This window comes from Primulina eburnea, chromosome 1, assembly GCF_022965805.1.
Source record: "Primulina eburnea isolate SZY01 chromosome 1, ASM2296580v1, whole genome shotgun sequence".
Lineage (NCBI taxonomy): Eukaryota > Viridiplantae > Streptophyta > Magnoliopsida > Lamiales > Gesneriaceae > Primulina > Primulina eburnea.
The window spans coordinates 1,205,422-1,224,595 of NC_133101.1; the positions used below are offsets into that span (position 1 = coordinate 1,205,422).

Below are 19,174 nucleotides of genomic sequence, written 5' to 3' on the forward strand. Positions count from 1 at the left end.
TGATCCAAAAAAATGTTGGTTAATTCTTAATAATTGAATAGTCTCGTAACAACCATGATTTTTTAAATCATTTTATTGTTTTCAATTAATATATAAGCTATGATATTTTTATACAAAATTATATTCACACAATATTAAATAATATTCTTTTCACATTTATATTATCAATTTCAAAACAAGGATTCAGATTAATCAATTGATTTATTTAAAAACAATTACAAACATGCATACAAACCCACATATATACATATGTAGGCATTAAATGATTTAATTTTTAAATAAGTAAATTTATTTATTAATACAAATATTTAAAAATTATTTCAAACTGAAAATGCTATATATGTCAATTAATTATTGGTTCAAAGAAATTAATAAAAAATAATATGTCATAATTAAGTACAAATTTTATAAAATTTTATTTAAAAAAGTCCACAAAATTCTATAAAATTCTTGCAAAAAAGTTTACATAAATCCACATAAATCTGTTTACAAATCTATGAGATTCTGTAAAAGTCAATAAAAATCTATCAAATCCATAAAAGTCTATCATTTGAAAAAGTCATTAAAAGTTATCAAAACTCTGAATTGAATACACCCCACTAAGTATCAGATGAATTATAAGAGGAGCTCAGAGAAATTGAATTCGACACACACACACACACATATATATATATAGTATAAATTTATACGATAAATTGATGTTCACGTAAGTTTATAGTTTAATATCATCTCCGAGACACTCAATTAAATGAATGTGATAACCAACTAGGTTAGGATGCTTCGTACTAAAAACATTCACTTGACTAGACGACGAATATAATTCATATCACTTGATCCATTAATTAGGAACACCAATCCATACAACATTTCGATCATACATTTCACATTATGACAATTACAATTTTGGACACAACTATTTGCTTAATTTGGTCAACCTAAACATTCTTATGCAATTTCACTTTATTCATTGAATCTTAATAGGGATGTCAATTTTCTCCATAGTTTGAGACATCACGGAGAAAACCCGAAATAGAGACGAAGATCTCCGTGTTTTTCAGGTTCAGTTTCAGATATTTTTTAAAATCCCCGAAATTGTTCGGAGCGAGTATGAGATTAATATCATCATCTCCTAATCCGTACCGAAAATAATATCAATAATGAAATAATATTATTATTAGTATTAATAATATAATAATAATATTTTTTAAATAATAATAATAATAAGTTTTGATTTGAGAAAAATTCACGAACCCTTCCTCGTCTTACCCCATTAATATTTTTTGAAACCGAGATGAGGGCGGGGATGAGAAGTTGAGCTCCGTAATTTCGAGTTTGGAGATTCCTCGAACCCAAAAAAACGGAGATCGGGACGAGTATGGAGTGAAAATGAAATTCGGGGACATGTATGGAGATGACAAACCCGTACATGTCTCGCCTCATTACCATCCCTAAGTCCTAGAATTCAAAATCAACTATAGAAATTTTTTTTAAAAAAAAAGGCACTCATGCAATACATTTTTCGCACAAAATTGTTAGGCGAAGATGATCGATCCAATACGTACATATCTAATATAAGATATAATCAAATTAAATTGAATAAAGCCTCGTGTGAAATTCCCTTGTTTGATTAATTTAATTTAATCGAGTCTACATATATAATTTTGTACATATCTTGAAAATAGCTAGCATTTTATCGTTATATAGAAGGAGAAAAATCTTGTCAATAATTCAATGGAAGGGAAAAAAAAATAATTGTGGGGAGAGAAAAGTGAGGATGTGTTCCATGGCCAACTTTATGAAAAAGCACAAGAAAACAAAATGGAGGCCCTCGTGCAAGTCTGGAGCTTTGATTGTGTATCACACATTTATTGCAGCATATAACTCTACGGTCCCACCCCACTTCAATTCTAAATTTCATATATACATTTAAAATTATCATTTTTTTTTCATAGAGCTAGAATGATGTTAAAACCGTGATAATTAAAATCGGGTCGAGTCAAGTTGATGCATAACCTACTAAATTAGTAGAAGTCGAGTCGAACCGGCCTGAGTGTTGTTGAGATGCTGATATATAACTCGAACGAATCATCTAGCATCATATCGATTTGGTTCTCTTAAATATTTAATTTATGGACATGTTGCATTAAATTATATAAATATGAATATTTAATTAAATGTATAATATCGGCTAAAATAAAGAAGAGGGGATAATACATGCTGCACGTGCGGTCGACAAGACATTGCTTCTTTACATTATATTTCTCTCTCGAAATTATAAAGGACAAAAACGTATGTGAGACGATATCGCAGATCGTATTTTGTGATACAGATCTTTTATATGGGTCATCCATGAAAAATATTATTTTTTATGCTAAGAGTACTAATTTTTATTGTGAATATCGGTAGGGTTAACCCATATCATAGATAAAGATTCGTGAGATCGTCTCACAAGAGACCTACTCATTATAAATTACAATTATGCAAGCAACTTTTTGCAGCCAATTGTGTGTAGTCTCCACGCACTTGTTCTTAGCTTACCGATCATATTTCCCAATCGTTTTCAATAACCCCGCGATTTATTGCAATTTTAATTTAAAAATAAATAAATTTTGGGATTTTATTTTTCCCTAATTTTTTTTATCAATTGTCGGAAATATTTCTTCTCCTGTTTATGTTATCGTCCATCGTCACTAATGACACAAGTCATCAAGATATGTATAATATATAAATTTACAAATATAAAAATGGAATATACAAATTAAATATAAAGTAATTTTTTTATTAAAAAAATTCTTATTCGAATATATATGTTCCATCTAATTTTTTTGGGTCCAATCTTACCAATAGTTATCAAATTGTCCTTTACAGTATACAAAGAAAAATTAGATAATGAATTAATGGTCAAATCAAGTACAAGCCGAATAAATGTAAGATTGAGAATTGTAATAGAATACGGAATTCAATGTTTCGCTTAAAAGAATAGTTCGATACTGTTTTTTCAAGTTTGTGTTTATATACAAGGGTGATTCTAATTTGAGTAGGTTTTTGTGAGATTATTTTTCGAATTTTTATTTGTGAGACGGGTCAAACCTACCGATTTTCACAATAAAAAGTAATACTCTTAGCATAAAAAGCAATAATTTTTTATGAATTATCCAAATAAGATATATATCTCACAAAATACGATATGTAAGACCGTCTAATACAAGTTTTTGCCTTCTAATTTTGCACATATTTTTATACAAGATGTTCTATTTCAATAATGGTTTTTCAAGTGTGCGTGTTTATATATAAGGGTGATTCTAACTTCATGCAAATTTTTATTGATGAACATCTGAGAGAAAAAAATCACTCTATATATAAATATAATATATATGTCTAGTGTGATATATTTATACAGAGTTTTTTGATGAATTTTTAAAATAGGTAATTAGCTACAATTACATAAGTTTAAACTAACGTAACATTAATAATGTTAGACATCAGTTTTTTGATAATTTTTTTTTTCAATTTTAATTATTTTTATTTTTTAATAATGTGACTCTAATATGATACAAGTGGAACACTGATTTCGGTCTTGTCATATCATCACTCCCTGTGAAAAAATATCAAAATTCTAAAAATCGAAATATATGAAACTCAGATTGAAATTTAATAACATAAATAATCAATTCGTAAAGAAACAAACATACATAGTCCGAAAACCAGTTCTATCTCCAGAACATTGTTTCTTGTAATAATAAGAATAAATTTTGACGTGTGGATAATTAAATTACCACGACTCTTGTATAAAAAAAGAAAAAGAAAATAGAAAGAATAGCAGCAAATTTCTTTGATATTAAAAAGAGGGACTGTGTCAAATCCCTTTCGAAGGATCTGCCTAAGGATCCACACTTTTCTTCAAGTCGTTGTCCAGCCTACCTTTTTGTGCCACATTATGACAATACTTCATTATCTCTACAAACATTATTACAATGTATTATGAACAAAAAATGATAAAATCAGTGGTGATAAACTTAAATTAATTTTACCAAACAGATTGAAACATGTAATAATTATCTCACGTCAGATAATCTTTCGAGCTAAATTAATTTTTCCATCAATTACATACAATTTAGGCAAAAACTTATGTGAGACGGTCTCACGGGTCGTAGTTGTGAGACGGATCTCTTATTTGGGTCACCCATGAAAAAGTATTACTTTTTATGCTAAGAGTATTATTTTTTATTGTGAATATGGGTAGGGCTGACCCGTCTCACGGATTATGACCCGTGAGACGGTCTCACATGAGACTCACTCTACAATTTAATAGATTATTGAATTATCGTAGAAGAAAATATTCTTTCGAGCTTTAAAATGCATGTTCTCCCTGAGCATTCAAAAAAGTAAGTAATTTTAAAAAAAAGGTAATTAATGAGGTATAAGAAGTATTTATTTCCGATACGACATAATTTATCTTGCGACAAAAGATAATATTGTAAGTTAAGTCAAAGTTTGAATATTCAAATTGTTCTGACATTATTAATTTATATTTTTTAGCACGCTAGCTAAGCATATATTAAATCAAGCCGGAGATAATCACTTTAGTTGAAAAGATAAATGATTTGACCAAAAAATAAATTTGTCTTAAAAAACATTATTTCACGAAGAAAATAAAACCAAGAAATTTGTGACACGAGAAGTATTATTTGTCGCATGCATATGTATAATATTTTTCTTACCAACCGATAAGACTTCTCGAGCATGTAAGCCCGTAGCAATCCCTTGTACGGTATCACCACATCACATTTTCTTTTCTTTTCTTTCTTTTTTTAAAAAATAAAATTTATGTGATAAACCTAGAAATGTGAAAAAAATCCAAATTTTCATTCAAAAAATTGTGAAAATAATATAAAAATAATAGAATGCCAACAAATATTTGAATTTTGATGGGTAAATTAATATTTTGAAATAGGTTTAAACCCTATAAAAAAATGTGATTTTTATATTAAAAAAATATTATAAAGCAAAGAGCCAACTCCCCTCTATTGCCCCCCTAATTAAATTAGCAGTATATGATAGGAACACGCGTGAATAGTCCCTCTCCACATTGAATGGTACAGTTTAATATATATATATATATATATATATATATATATATATATATATATATATATATATATATATAAAACTGTTCCATCATCGACATATAAATTATATTTCATGATTTTTTCGATTTTTTTTTGGGTTGCGATGTATATATATCCTCTGTAAGTTTCTACAATGATTGAGGCAAAATAATGGGTATTTGCTACGTATTAGAATTTATCTAGTAGTTTGTCATATTTCTAGTCGTATGTTGACTGCATCAAATCTTGAAAAAGTTTCAATAAAAAAAAAAAATGACCGCGAGTCATTTATATCATATTTCATGTGAGTGAACTTCGAACTTAACATAATGGTTTATAAATCACGTGAATTCATGATTATTTAACATCATGTTTAACTACACCAACTCGCACATAGATACATTTCCATTAATTTAATACAATTGCATGAAACACATCTAAATTCTAATCACATCTTATACTACCCCTATGTATCAATAATGTATGGCTTCCAAATTACTAGACGAGGAAATGCTACATGAAATCTAAAATGGGCAATAAAATTAAGGCTGGACCGAGACAGATAGTACAAAACACTATAAATTTATTAGCCATTTTTTAAAAAAATGTGATCTCATCGAAGTCAGTTGCCACTCACCAGTTTCTTGAAATGTGTAGAACTGGAATTAAAAAAATGTCCTCTAGAAAATTTGATTGCCTCTCATTATCTGACTTCTTTTTATTGCTCGACAGCACCAAATCTAAGTAAAAAATTTATAAGCTCGTTTAGTCTCCTATGTACACAAGGCTCTATAAAGACGAGGATTGTTTGAAATATGATTAAATATTAGAACATGGCGTGCATTGGGACAGAGGAAAACATCCTCAAAAAGTCAAATTTCACAAGACAAATTGCTAATAATCACAAGCCTAATGTAGGAGAGGGACCGACTCGATCATTAGTACTATCTTCATTATAACACCTTGTCTCCAATTTAATAACCAGCACCGTTTTCTTCACAAAAGAACACTTGCCCTTTTGCTTTTAATATAAGGAATTTGAGTAGCAAGTGCCCAGGAATCGAAATTTACGTTTAAATCAATTCAAAGTGTAAAGGGCTCGAACATGAACAAAACCGCAAACAATATTCCTTTCAATTTTCGAGTGACTTTTGTACTTTATTTTATGCACAAATCTATGTGATAGACATGTGAACTACTCGATACCGAGGTTTTAATTTTCTTCTGATAGAGTGGCGTCCATGTGCTCCTCCTACCCCCCTAATTTTTTGATTAATGCTCTTTAAGAAATCTCATGATAATTAAACCAAACTAGAGTTCCGGTCTCCCCACGGCCGATGTATAAATCGAGAAAAAACATATTCGGCCTGATCCAATTTTCGAAATCGGAACATAAAAAAATGTGACTTTCCAACTTCTGATATATGTTAGTATTTATCTTATAAAACATTGAAAAAAAACTCGGTTTTAAAATTGTCACCTTTTTTTTAAAAAAAAAGGAAAGAAAAAGGGAAAAAAAAAACCTTAATAATATGGTTGTGTTGGAAAATTACACATTAAATTTAACAATCTCCAAAATGGCTATACCTCTTTTTTTTTCACCGTAAGTTTGAAAGATGTCCTACCATTGCAGTTTGCATGATTCTGACGTATTCTGCCTCTCTCTACCTCTGTCTCTCTGTCATCCATACGCCTACTGGTTTCTTATGTCTATATAAGCACCCGCACGAACTCATGATCAGCCAGTATTAAGTAAGAGCAAATCACACCTCTCCTCTCTCCATCTCTCTCTTTCTCACTATTGGAGATTCTCTGAAGAAACAATGGCAGGCTTGCTAGTACTTGCAGGGGTATTCTGGGGGCTCTGCATCTTGAGTGCTGCTTTATTGAGATGGAATGAAGTCAAATACAGGAAGAAGGGATTGCCTCCAGGTACCATGGGGTGGCCTGTTTTTGGAGAGACCACTGAGTTTCTCAAACAAGGTCCTGGATTCATGAAAAACCAGAGATCAAGGTAGATTTCACGGTTCTTGTTGCAAGATTCACTTTCCATGTTATTTTCATTCTTTTTTAGTAAAATATTGTTCAGATTTTGGCCATTCTTTGACAAAACTTCTACTGCTGTGACAGATATGGGAATTTCTTCAAGTCCCACATCCTGGGATGTCCCACGGTTGTTTCAATGGATCCAGAGCTAAACAGATACATTCTAGTGAATGAAGCAAAAGGGCTAGTACCTGGATATCCTCAGTCCATGTTAGACATATTGGGGAAATGCAATATTGCAGCAATCCACGGCTCTGCTCACAAGTACATGAGAGGGGCATTGCTTGCTCTCATCTCCCCCACCATGATCAAAGAGCAACTCCTGCCGAAAATCGACGATTTTATGAGATCGCATCTTAGTGATTGGGATAGCAAGATCATAGACATTCAAGAAAAAACAAAAGAGGTATGTTTCAGAAACTCAAGATCCAATGAAAGAATCGGTTTTTTTGCCACGCTCCGTGGTTCTTAGTTCTGACACTAGAATATCCGTGTTTATTTCAGATGGCGTTTCTATCATCACTGAGGCAAATAGCAAGCAATGAAGCTAACTCAATAGCTCACGATTTCATGCCTGAGTTCTTCAAGCTTGTATTGGGAACTCTTTCGCTGCCTATTAACCTTCCCAATACAAACTATCATCGTGGATTCCAGGCGAGGCGTCACATTACAAACTTATTGAGAAAACTAGTAGAAAAGAGACGAACCAGTGGAGAAACTCAGTATGATATGCTGGGTTACCTTCTTCAAAAAGAGAATAAATATAAGTTAAGTGACGAGGAAATGATTGACTTAATCATCACAATCTTGTATTCCGGGTACGAGACCATTTCGACTACTTCTATGATGGCTGTCAAGTACCTTCATGATCATCCAAAAGTACTTGAAGAATTAAGGGTTAGTGTAGAACGTTTGAATTCAAAGTGCGTGCTTATGTTTAGTGTGATATTTCCCAATTATCCTAACTCAATTTCGAATTTTCAGAAAGAACATATGGCAATCAGGGAAAAGAAAAAACCAGAGGACCCTATTGATTACAATGACTACAAATCAATGCGTTTCACACGTGCGGTAAGTAATGTAAAGTCTCGCATGAAAAATTTAGCACGCTAAATTTTCAGGGAGCTGATCCCTTCTTTCCTGATATTTTTTATGCAGGTTATATACGAGACATCAAGATTGGCTACAATAGTCAATGGAGTTTTGAGGAAAACAACTACAGATATGGAAATAAATGGTATGTAAAATAGTCCTTTTGCTGTATATTTTTAATAATTTAATGCCCTTGTGTGTTCTTTGTGATTTTTATCCTATCACGTTTTAACCTAGGCTGCCTTTCTAAAAAGAAAATGTTTTAACAATAGATAGGAAATCAAGATTTACTGTATTAAAAGGTTTTATAAAAGTAGCAGTTGCATACCTAAGCAATGATAGAATAAGAGATCATCTTTCTTAATGGACCCTACCCTATCAAGATCCACATGGAAAACCTACCATTCCAACCCAAGACATTCCATTGGTGTCCCCTTTTCTGTCCAAATGAATTATTTTGTTCATAATTGTGGATAAGAAAGAAGGAATCTCAAATCTCCAAGTGCAATTTCTCACTTCAGCCAGAAACTCAGGATTGGCACCTTCTGTTACTCTTGAGAACAAACAATTATTGTGATTTGATCTAGTTTACAGCAAAATATGCTAGAGTTCATGATAGCACAAGAAACACTAGTTTAACTCCCAAAAAAGGTTGCCGTCAATATATACTAAATAGTCGCGCGTTCATCAGGATAGCTGATCAGCCCTGATCTTGCTGTATTTTGAAATCAAATGTTGCTACAAATGCTTACCTCTTGCTTGATCCCATTTCAGGATATGTCATCCCCAAAGGATGGAGAATATATGTGTACACAAGAGAGGTCAACTACGATCCACGATTGTATCCGGATCCATTAACTTTCAATCCATGGAGATGGATGGTTAGTATGCAAAACTACCAGATTCAATTATTTCAAATACTATACAACTACAAATCAATCATTTAAAGAAAAACAAACTAAACAAAAACTGACGAAAGGCACTAACTGAGACAGTATCGAACATTGCAGGAGAAAGGCCTTGAAAAACAACACCATTTCTTGATTTTCGGAGGAGGCACGAGGCAGTGCCCTGGAAAAGAACTGGGATTGGCTGAAATATCAACATTTCTTCATTATTTTGTGACAAAATATAAATGGGAAGAAGTTGGGGGAGACAAGTTGATGAAGTTCCCAAGAGTTGAAGCGCCTAATGGACTGCACATTAAGATTTCCACTCACTAAATCCATCTACAATAACAATGTACAGAGAGAAGAATAGCAACGGTAGATTAGAGTAACGATCGGGATGTACATTATCTTTTTTTCAACCAACACATCGAATTAGAGAATTGAAACCCATTTTTCCAGATCAATAATTCTTCAAATGATCCATCCATCGATTTGTCTTCACATTAAGCTAAAGCTATATAAAAATGACATGATCAATATGAATTCCATATCATTAACTATAGACTCGGTTGAAAGAAATTAAGGTGCTTCCGGTGGCGAGGACCACCGGAAGGCTTTTTGTGCTTTTTGTTATACATTTATTTGACTTTTGTATCTATTTTGAACGAACTTATTGATGTCCCTCCCAATATTTCTATGTATATCTATGAATAAAAACATCCCTTTTTCTAATTCCACCACATAAATGCAGATAAATAAATATGAAAATAATTAATATTTTTTATAAAAAAAAAACAGACTAGAAGAAGAAACGAGAATGCTTGAGGTCTCCCAAAAACATAGGTCAACTACCACTTTGAACAATTCCCATACCATACAAGTTAATCTTCCAATTAAACACCCTTCACACGTGCCTATCCCACCGCTCTCGCACGTGCAAACACGTTCCCCATGATCCATATAATAACGTACCGTCTTAATTTGGACAAAAAACATTGTCCATTGTCATCACATTATTACATTACACTTAGTAAAGCCTATCACCACCACCATATACTTCAATTTCTCTATCCCCATCCACCGTCCGCCGCCATGACCACCACCACACCACCACAATTGAAGAATGAGCTTGATATCGTGATACCGACGATCCGAAACCTTGATTTCTTGGAGATGTGGAGACCATTCTTTGAGCCGTACCACTTGATCATAGTCCAAGATGGTGACCCTTCAAAGACAATCAAGGTCCCTGATGGCTTCGACTACGAACTCTACAATCGAAACGACATTAATAAGATCCTTGGCCCCAAAGCGTCCTGCATTTCCTTCAAGGATTCTGCTTGTCGTTGCTTCGGATACATGGTCTCCAAGAAGAAGTACATATACACCATTGATGATGACTGCTTTGTAAGTGAACATTGGATGCACTCGTTACCTTTGTCGAGCAAATATGACAATAGTGTCATCTATAAAGAGAACATAATAACCTATACGATTAGTTCACTGAGTGATATGGAAGAACTATTATTTTGACCTTCTCTGTGTGATGTTTCATGGCGCATTAGATGTAGGTAGCACAAGATCTGTAAGTTGTGTCTTGTATTATAAATACTCAACTCTTTGTACGCTACATAATCTAGAAATTTTTACTTATATTTGATGGTGAATTGTTTGTAGGTTGCGAAAGATCCGTCTGGTAAAGACATCAACGCCCTCGAACAACACATCAAGAATTTGCTTTCCCCATCAACTCCACATTTCTTCAACACGCTGTATGATCCTTTCAGGGAGGGCGCGGATTTTGTGCGTGGGTACCCTTTCAGTCTCCGAGAGGGTGTTCCAACGGCCGTTTCTCACGGCCTCTGGTTGAACATCCCTGATTATGATGCTCCTACACAGCTTGTCAAGCCTCTCGAGAGAAACACTAGGTATGAAGCCATTCAGTCACATTCGTTTACGTACGTGAAACAAGATATGTAATAACATGTATAACAGAAAAGGTAGGCTGTATTAGTTCCCTTGATGTGTATTGTGGGATATGCATATATAGGTATGTTGATGTAGTTTTGACCATACCAAAAGGCACCCTTTTTCCAATGTGTGGCATGAACCTGGGATTTGATCGAGACCTCATCGGCCCCGCAATGTACTTCGGACTCATGGGTGATGGTCAGCCCATCGGGCGATACGACGACATGTGGGCAGGCTGGTGTATTAAGGTACGATATTTTCTTACAGTTTACATCACGTATTAACAGAACCATGACTTTTATTCGATTCAGGACATCAAGCGTGCTAGGTTTTCTGATGATTGTTTTCTTGTTCTTGATCATCGTGTAGGTTATCTGTGATCATTTGGGATTGGGAGTGAAAACAGGGCTCCCTTACATCTGGCACAGCAAAGCTAGCAATCCATTTGTTAATCTTAAAAAGGAGTACAAAGGAATCTTTTGGCAAGAGGAAATAATCCCATTCTTCCAATCCGCCACCCTTTCGAAGGATTCAACCACTGTGCAGAAGTGTTACCTCGAACTTGCTAAACAGGTGAGGGAAAAGCTTGGAGAAGTAGACCCATATTTTGTGAAGCTGGCAGATGCTATGGAGACATGGATTGAAGCTTGGGATGAGCTCAACCCTGTAAAGGCCAAGTAAACGAGGTTTCTTTAAGTGGGAAGCATCGTTAAATTAGACCTCTAGTAATTTATATACATGTCTCTATTAGTTACTGTTTAGTTGAAAAGAGTGTAGCGTAGAGTTCTCCCCATTTACTTTTCTCTCAGTCGCGATCATAGAAATTGGTGTGTGCAAGTTGAATTTTGATTGCTCTTACAAACTGAGATGCTATCCTAGGCAATATCCGTGCCTTTGCTGCATCCAAATGAACATTTTTCATGATTTTGTTAACATATGTTTTTATTTTCCCACTTATCTAAAGTCCTCAAAGTGACACGAATGTGATTCTTAAAGAACATAACCACTCTGGCAGAGAACCAAGGATGGGACAAAAATAACTCGACTTTTAATTCAAGACGGGTAAAATTTTTTTGAAAACGAAGCAACGAAAATGCAGCTGAGGAAAGACGACAAAGTGACTATAAAGTTAATCTTCGCATCAAAGTTAATATAGGCACTGAACAAATGATAAAAAGGACATCTTTCAAAATCATGAATTAGGGGTAGAGCCTTCAGTCTTGATACGCTTGCTTGGGTTCTCGTCTTCTTCGTTATGATTATTTAGTCCGTTGACTGCTTCAGCACCAAGAAGAGAAATGTGTTTGCTAGTAATCTTGCGACCGGCCCTGAGCTTAGGACCCCAATGTCGCTCAGGATTTGGAAGAAATCTAGCAACTTTGTTCACCTGAGACTTGCTAAGGGAAGCAACAGCTCGTGCAAAATTAGCCTGCAAGAAGGTACAAGTAAGTTTTAACACGCTTCTCACTAAAGGGGAGTAATTTTTCCAGTTAAATTGAATGTTGTTTCAAGCTTATTATAGAACATAATCGATGAGGGGACGTATAGATTGATTCGAAATAGTGGGAGGCTGTTGCTGATTACCTGCAAAACAGGTTCCTTGGCAAGGATTACGCTTCCTGCCTGATCAGGTGGCTGAGCTTTCACAGGATGCTTCTTGACCTAAATAGAAGGATAACATCAAATTAGGCAAAATGCATCGAAAATTTAAAAATGTGAAACCATCTTTTCCGAAGATAAATATGTGTAGGGTATTTGCATGCATATGGAAATATGCTATGCTTACCCAGCAGCGCATAATGTCCCAAATCACATTCATGGGAGCATCTGTTTTTAATCCCAGGGGATTGGCATGACTTCCAGATATACGATACCCTGCATTGATCACCGCGGAACGAAATATAACCGCTGAAGGAGATGTGCATTTTAATGTTGCACCGAGATTGTGCAAACTCAGAAACAGAGGGACATCAGGCAATTCCTGTAAAATGGATCAGAATCAAGTAAGAACACAACCACAGATTGCCGGTATAAATTTACTGCAAACTCTTCGTTCTCTTCACAATATTTGGAAATACTTAAAATAATGAATGGAAATGTATGCAGCAAAGTATCTTGCTCAAATCTCTCAAAACTTTGGCAGTCTACACGAAGAGATCATTGGCAGTCTACGCGAAGAGATCATAGACCAAATGTAAACTTGAAATAAACCAGGATGCTTCCTTTGGAACTTTTTTTGGACTTCTGAAAAGCAGCTCACTAAAAGGGTTCAACTAAAAAGATCCTTATTTAAGCTCGGGATTTCAAGAAACATATCCAAAATTAAAGCATAAAAACAATTCCACGAAACTGGAGAACACGACAGATTCTACGATAATAAATATGAAAAATGCTACTTTGTTCAAAGTAACAAACATAAGCAATGATCAATTGTTTTACAGCCAATGAATTTTCCCATGATGGTGATTGATTCCCATTAACAAGAGAAGTCATCAACACAATTTGCAATGTATTTCTACAATCTTGCAATAATCAGCAAATAAATGTACAGTAGCTTGTTTTATTATTAATATCCAAATCTTAACCAACTAGAGCGAAACAAAATGTTTGCCAAGAAAAGGCGGCATACCTCTGAAATAGTAGTCAATACAGCTGAAATCTTATCATAAGCAGGATAATTATCTTGCGCGGAATTAACATCCGCCAAAATTGAAGTTACCCATTCCTGATCATGGATTGGAGCAGACCATACAGGCCCGCCCATGTTGTATTTCTTGCCGCACTCGCTGCATACTTGGGGAACAACAGGACCAAATCCAGGATGGTATTTAACATTGTTATTCTAGAGGAATAAATAGGAAGAAAACATCATTTCATGCACATTATTCAAGATACGAATTGGATAGCATCATGTGATGATGAATTACGTTGAACAAATAATAGGCGAGATTTATATACCTTCGAGACAGTCCTTCCAATTGGCTGGAGATAAAAAGAATCACAACCAGTGCACTGATAAACATATGAGAGCTTCAACGGAGTGTTCTTCATCGCACTTGCTGAACTGTAAGCAACAATTCCATAAAGTAGACAATACGACACAGATTGCTAATCAAATCACCTGGCAATACTGATCAACAATCTTGGAGGAGAAACACTCACCTGTATATTCGAACAAAAACTCGTACATAAAAATCCATCTGAACAGATAATATGGGAACAATGCATCTCTTGTGACGGTTTGCATGGCTCTGTATTCCAAAAGAGTATTCATGTGTCAGAAGGTCGGAAATAATAGCATGAAGGAAGAAATATAAAATCAGCTGTATCAACAATCTAAAAGAGAATTAAAGTAAGAATAACTCCTTTAATTTATTTTTGGAATATAAGCTCATGAGGTAACAAGTAAAATTCAATCCAATAAAAATAGTGTTTCACATGGACTCCATTGAAGCCTCACTTCCTTGAGATAAATAAGTTGACCAATTGTACAACCAGCAAATTGAACACGATCTTCATCTTTAGTAAAATTGTATTTTACATACACTACATGACTGAGATAATAAAGGAGCTGTTTTGACGTAATTTGATAAAACATAACTATTTCCACTTTGTTGTCGATCAAGACATAATCAAACCAACCAACTAAAACCAGCAACCATGTCAAATGACAACCGATAATATCAAGCACAGAAAGTAAGCAAAAAATGGAGCTGATACAAAAATTCAGAATCACAGCTTTCTGTTTTCAAAAATAGCCTTGGTCCTGAATATTAAATATGAAGGTTAAATAAACATACCTCAATACATGCAAGAAGGATCCTCAAAGCCATTTCATGGCAGTATTTTCCTCTCAGCGGGTAAGAGCCATATCTACTCCACACAAGTTGTGTTATTAGTCATGGCTACTTTTTGAGGTCACATAGCTACGAGTTCAATGATTGCAAAATCTTACTTGGAGTAGCATGCCTCACCATTGCTCCCACACAGCACAGCCATATCAGTTGCTGTGCACATCAATATCCCTCCATCTGCAACCGATTGGACAGCAGAGTCTAGGAAGACAGATGGTGAACCATAAGGGTCAAGATCAACCTGCAATAATGACAAAGTGAGCAGAGAGTATATCTCACCAAAACATAACAAACAAACAAATAAATAAAAGCCAACGAATTTTAACAGCTATATTCTATAAAATACCAAAACATGGGACAGAAATAAAAGCCGAGCCTGGAGTGATGTACTTTGTAAAGATGTTACAGTCTGTGGAGAAAACATCATAAATGTGGTGCTCGAGTACTGACTAAATTGCCAATATTATAATTGATACAAAATATATTCACCATCAATATTATGGGATTGTTGGACTATCTTCAAAAACTCTCCACACGATACCCCTAATTCATTTCAAATGTAATCAGTGATCAATTTTACTGAAAACTGTTGCATCTCTTGCTTGTGTATATAGCTGGGTAAGTATTATCCTTATCATGTGAATGGCAAATGAATTTTAGCAAATGTCCTCTTTCTGAATCAGTAAATATATGCAACAAAAGAATTTGTCTTTTGATGAAGTTATTAAGCATACCACATCAAATTCTTTTGGATGGGTAAGCATGTAAACTCGAGCATCAGCAAACTGGGATTCCACCTTCGAGCGTGCTACTGAACCATTAAAGTTTATATTTCTCCTGCAAGCTTCCACAGATGCTGCAAAAGGAGTAATATTAGCATTTGACGAGATTGCATCATGATACAGGAATAATCTATGCTACAAGGGTGAAATTCACCCCTATGGTGTGGCTAAATCATAGCCACTGGATCCTAAAAAATGATGTCGGCGACTCGGCGGTCCCTCATAATTTTTAAGAGGGGCCCACAAAATCAATGATGCCGAAGTGATGGGAAGCTTCTATCTAGGAATGATATAGACTCTCCCAGCAGTAAACTGTGCATGGTTGTAAGAGGACTCAGAGCACATGTATGGGTACGTAAAATGAGAAAAATATCCTCATCTACGAAAATTAATATCCTTTCACAAAATTTCAATGGACCAACAATAAATATGGGTCTTCCACCTTAGCTTGCTTTCCTTTTCTATACATGATGAATGAACTTGCCTTTATCATTGTCCAGGGCTACAACTTGACCAATTTCATCAACTTCAAGAGCATATCTCAAAGCTCTAAGTCCAGAGGCTGACAATGCCTGTGAATTCAAAATTGTAGCAGTCATGTAAAACACTATTGCACAAAAACTGATTGAATGATCATACCATATGTAATTTCTTGAAAGAAAATTCAGGAAGATGATAAAATGAAATGATAAAAAAACCTCAAGAACTCGCGGTGGCGTCAATTCTCTCCGAGTGTTCTCCAAGTGATTAGCAGCCGCATTTTCGGAGATGCTGCAAGGTCCCTCTTGTGAAATCTCTTCAGAGACTTCACACTCTACATTATCTTTCCCATTATGAGGAATGGAATCAGTAATACCTTCTGGCTCAACAGAAGGCTCCTCTACAACCTTGGGCTTAGTTTTCATTCTTTTGGACATCATCGCTTCGTGCTCTAGTTTGTGTTTTGATATAAATGTTCTCAAAACCGCAATGGACATGTCTCTGTTGTTAACCTGTCATAATTATTATGAATGCAAACCTCAAATTATATCAACAATATGATCGCAAATAAGGAAAGTGAGGTAATTAAAGCAATCGACCAAGCCTGAAGTTACTCTAGTTGGGAATAGCCTCTCAGAAATTATTGATCATTCACGAAAGCAAGAGTAAAAACTTTAGAGTTTTCAGAAAGTACTTAGGCCTGAAAGAAAACCGCTAGTAATCCAAATAATTAATCAAGGGACACAGAATATTAAATCCATTAAAAGAAATATAATACTAAACCAATGTAGCAAGCGACTAGATTCCCGTCCACTGAATATAGATTAATAACCGCGAAAAACACAATCTTTAAGCGAAAAACAGTGGCACAAGATTTAACAAGGCACCTGGGCTTTATTGAAAAAAACTTGATTTTTGGTGTGCATTAAGATTTCAGCCTTCCCTTCTTTAATCACGGTGAAGTCATTGAGATCAAACTGCTCCACTGCAGGGGCACCGTTATGCTTTTCCCGTTCATCTACGATTACTTCACCAGCGCCGCCCATCTCTTCGGCGGACTACAATTGATTGGACTCTTGGCGGCGAGGGAGGAGCGCAAAAGCTCGGAACTTTAGGAGGGTTCTTCTTCTTATTGGAGTCTTGAATTACAAGTACATGGGTTTATTTGGAAAGCGGTAAAACCCTACCTGTATGTGTGTGGGAACAGGATTGGAGTGAGTGCTCAGATTCCGTGCTTACAAAAAAACGGCCAAGAACAAAACGTGGTTAAGGAATAAATGGATTTCTTCCCATCCATTGATTTGTTTGAATAAAATAATCAAACAAATAATTTTAGAGTTTAAAACCTCAAATATTTAAAGATCTCGTTTGGTAAGTTTAATGATAATTGGAATTAAAAAATATTTAATATTATTATTTTCCAATTTAACATTACATCATTTATCATTTTAACAATTCGTTGTCGAGGAGGTATTAATTATTATCAGTTCTATTGACATTTTAGAGCCGATTGACGTTTTTTAAACAAAAATATAAATAATTAGACAAGTTGGAGCATCTTTAATGGGGAAAAAAATTGACATAAATATTAAAGAGAAATTGTTGTGAACTCACCTATACTCCCTACAAAACAGTGTTAAAATTGCACATTCATTTTAATCTGAAATTAGCCGCGATGACACAGTTCTTGTGATTCATTTCCGTATTTTCCTTCTCCGACCGCAACGACAAAACCATGATCTTATGAGCTAATTTTTTTTTCATTCAAATGCAATCTAAATTATTGAAATTATGTATTAGTAATAATTTACTTCTGAATGATAAAATAAAATACACAAGTGAAATAATAACGTTATCCACTAGTTCTTACGATTTTTTTTTGCCATATTCCTTTGTTTCGAACCTCTTAAAACCCCTATTTCTCTCGTCAGTATTTTTATTTCCTTTGACTACGAGAACCTTGATGTAATTATCTATGTTACATTACATTTTATTGTTTAAATACGTGCGAATGAATCCTATTTCGGTTTTTTCGGTTTTCGGTTTTAGAAATATATAATCCGAATCCGAACTATTTTCCTTCAGTTCGGTTCGATTCGATTTTCTATCAAAACAGTTCGGTTATTTTGGTTTTGGTATAATTATTTAAATTAATAATATAAATATATTGTAAAATATAATAGGTTAACTTTTTATATGTTTTTTTAGTAAAATATTTAAGTATAAGATCTAAATTAATTAAACAAACAACAATCAACTAAAAATTATTCAAAATGATTTTTCATTCACTAAATATCATATCAAAATATATAATATAAATAAAAATATAAAAAAATTATTATTTTAATGAAATTTCGGTTTTTTCGGTTTGGACATGTATAATCCAAAGCCGAACCAAATAAACTTCGGTTTTAACATTTATATCCGAATTACAAAATTCGGCTTTCGGTTCGATTCGGTGTTCGATTTTTTTGATTTAGATTTTCGATTTTTTCGGTTTTATACGTCAAACATAACAGCATCGCGGTCCATGCAGAGCAGTTTTTTTTTCCCAAATTTTTTTTTATTTTTTCCATTAAATAATTTTAAAATTTTATTGTAAAATTTTTTCCCAAGCAGGCAGAACCAGGGTGGCTCTGCAGATCCGTTTTTCAGAACTACTGTACAACAATTTCTAAGATAAGCCAGCTGAAAAATTTTAGAAGTGATAAAGCCCGATTTTTACAAAAAGACATACTCTATACCGTATAATCTGTACTAAAAAAGGCTAAAAAAACAGACAAGTGGAGTCAAAATTAAATCTGTTTAATTTTGAGTCAAGATAATCGGATGTGAAAATGGAAGAGAGGGGAGGAAAGGGGAGGATGAATCAGAAGCCTTTGGTATGGGTGGAATCGGAAAGGGATTTTGAAGCAATCCTTTCCGATGACACCCACCCAAATGTTTCCGAT

The 19,174-nt window shown here is 34.2% G+C and overlaps 3 protein-coding genes across 3 annotated transcripts; 2 read left to right on the top strand and 1 right to left on the bottom strand.

Annotated features, from left to right (window-relative positions):
• Nucleotides 1-6,916: 6,916 nt before the first annotated feature.
• LOC140837016 (cytochrome P450 85A1) lies at nt 6,917-9,692 on the top strand. Its single transcript, XM_073203020.1, has 7 exons — nt 6,917-7,122; nt 7,239-7,560; nt 7,659-8,051; nt 8,139-8,225; nt 8,313-8,391; nt 9,021-9,127; nt 9,257-9,692. Exons 1-7 carry the CDS (start codon nt 6,932-6,934, stop codon nt 9,467-9,469), a joined length of 1,392 nt encoding a protein of 463 aa, XP_073059121.1. The 5' UTR covers nt 6,917-6,931; the 3' UTR covers nt 9,470-9,692.
• A 448-nt stretch (nt 9,693-10,140) lies between these two features.
• On the top strand, nt 10,141-12,040 carry LOC140837160 (probable UDP-arabinopyranose mutase 2). Its single transcript, XM_073203247.1, has 4 exons — nt 10,141-10,543; nt 10,814-11,064; nt 11,187-11,355; nt 11,477-12,040. The coding sequence occupies exons 1-4, from the start codon at nt 10,229-10,231 to the stop codon at nt 11,786-11,788; spliced, it is 1,047 nt and encodes a 348-aa protein (XP_073059348.1). The 5' UTR covers nt 10,141-10,228; the 3' UTR covers nt 11,789-12,040.
• A 93-nt stretch (nt 12,041-12,133) lies between these two features.
• On the bottom strand, nt 12,134-17,500 carry LOC140837091 (tRNA (guanine(26)-N(2))-dimethyltransferase 1-like). The gene is made up of 12 exons (XM_073203130.1): nt 17,111-17,500; nt 16,442-16,735; nt 16,228-16,315; nt 15,696-15,817; nt 15,063-15,202; nt 14,908-14,980; nt 14,270-14,358; nt 14,066-14,171; nt 13,737-13,949; nt 12,894-13,088; nt 12,692-12,769; nt 12,134-12,536 (listed from the first exon to the last, which is right to left on the bottom strand). The coding sequence occupies exons 1-12, from the start codon at nt 17,267-17,269 to the stop codon at nt 12,300-12,302; spliced, it is 1,794 nt and encodes a 597-aa protein (XP_073059231.1). The 5' UTR covers nt 17,270-17,500; the 3' UTR covers nt 12,134-12,299.
• Nucleotides 17,501-19,174: the final 1,674 nt, after the last annotated feature.

Excerpts from the sequence above, each read along its gene's own strand:
- LOC140837091 (XM_073203130.1), bottom strand. The coding sequence starts at position 17,269 with ATGGGCGGCGCTGGTGAAGTAATCGTAGATGAACGGGAAAAGCATAAC. Across the intron at positions 16,316-16,441 it reads CGCCACCGCGAGTTCTTGAG|GCATTGTCAGCCTCTGGACT; the intron begins GTTTTTTTATCA and ends TTGAATTCACAG. Across the intron at positions 13,950-14,065 it reads TTGGAAGGACTGTCTCGAAG|AATAACAATGTTAAATACCA; the intron begins GTATATAAATCT and ends TTATTCCTCTAG.
- LOC140837016 (XM_073203020.1), top strand. The coding sequence starts at position 6,932 with ATGGCAGGCTTGCTAGTACTTGCAGGGGTATTCTGGGGGCTCTGCATC. Across the intron at positions 7,561-7,658 it reads TTCAAGAAAAAACAAAAGAG|ATGGCGTTTCTATCATCACT; the intron begins GTATGTTTCAGA and ends TGTTTATTTCAG. Across the intron at positions 8,052-8,138 it reads AAGTACTTGAAGAATTAAGG|AAAGAACATATGGCAATCAG; the intron begins GTTAGTGTAGAA and ends TCGAATTTTCAG.
- LOC140837160 (XM_073203247.1), top strand. The coding sequence starts at position 10,229 with ATGACCACCACCACACCACCACAATTGAAGAATGAGCTTGATATCGTG. Across the intron at positions 11,065-11,186 it reads CCTCTCGAGAGAAACACTAG|GTATGTTGATGTAGTTTTGA; the intron begins GTATGAAGCCAT and ends ATGCATATATAG. Across the intron at positions 11,356-11,476 it reads GGGCAGGCTGGTGTATTAAG|GTTATCTGTGATCATTTGGG; the intron begins GTACGATATTTT and ends ATCATCGTGTAG.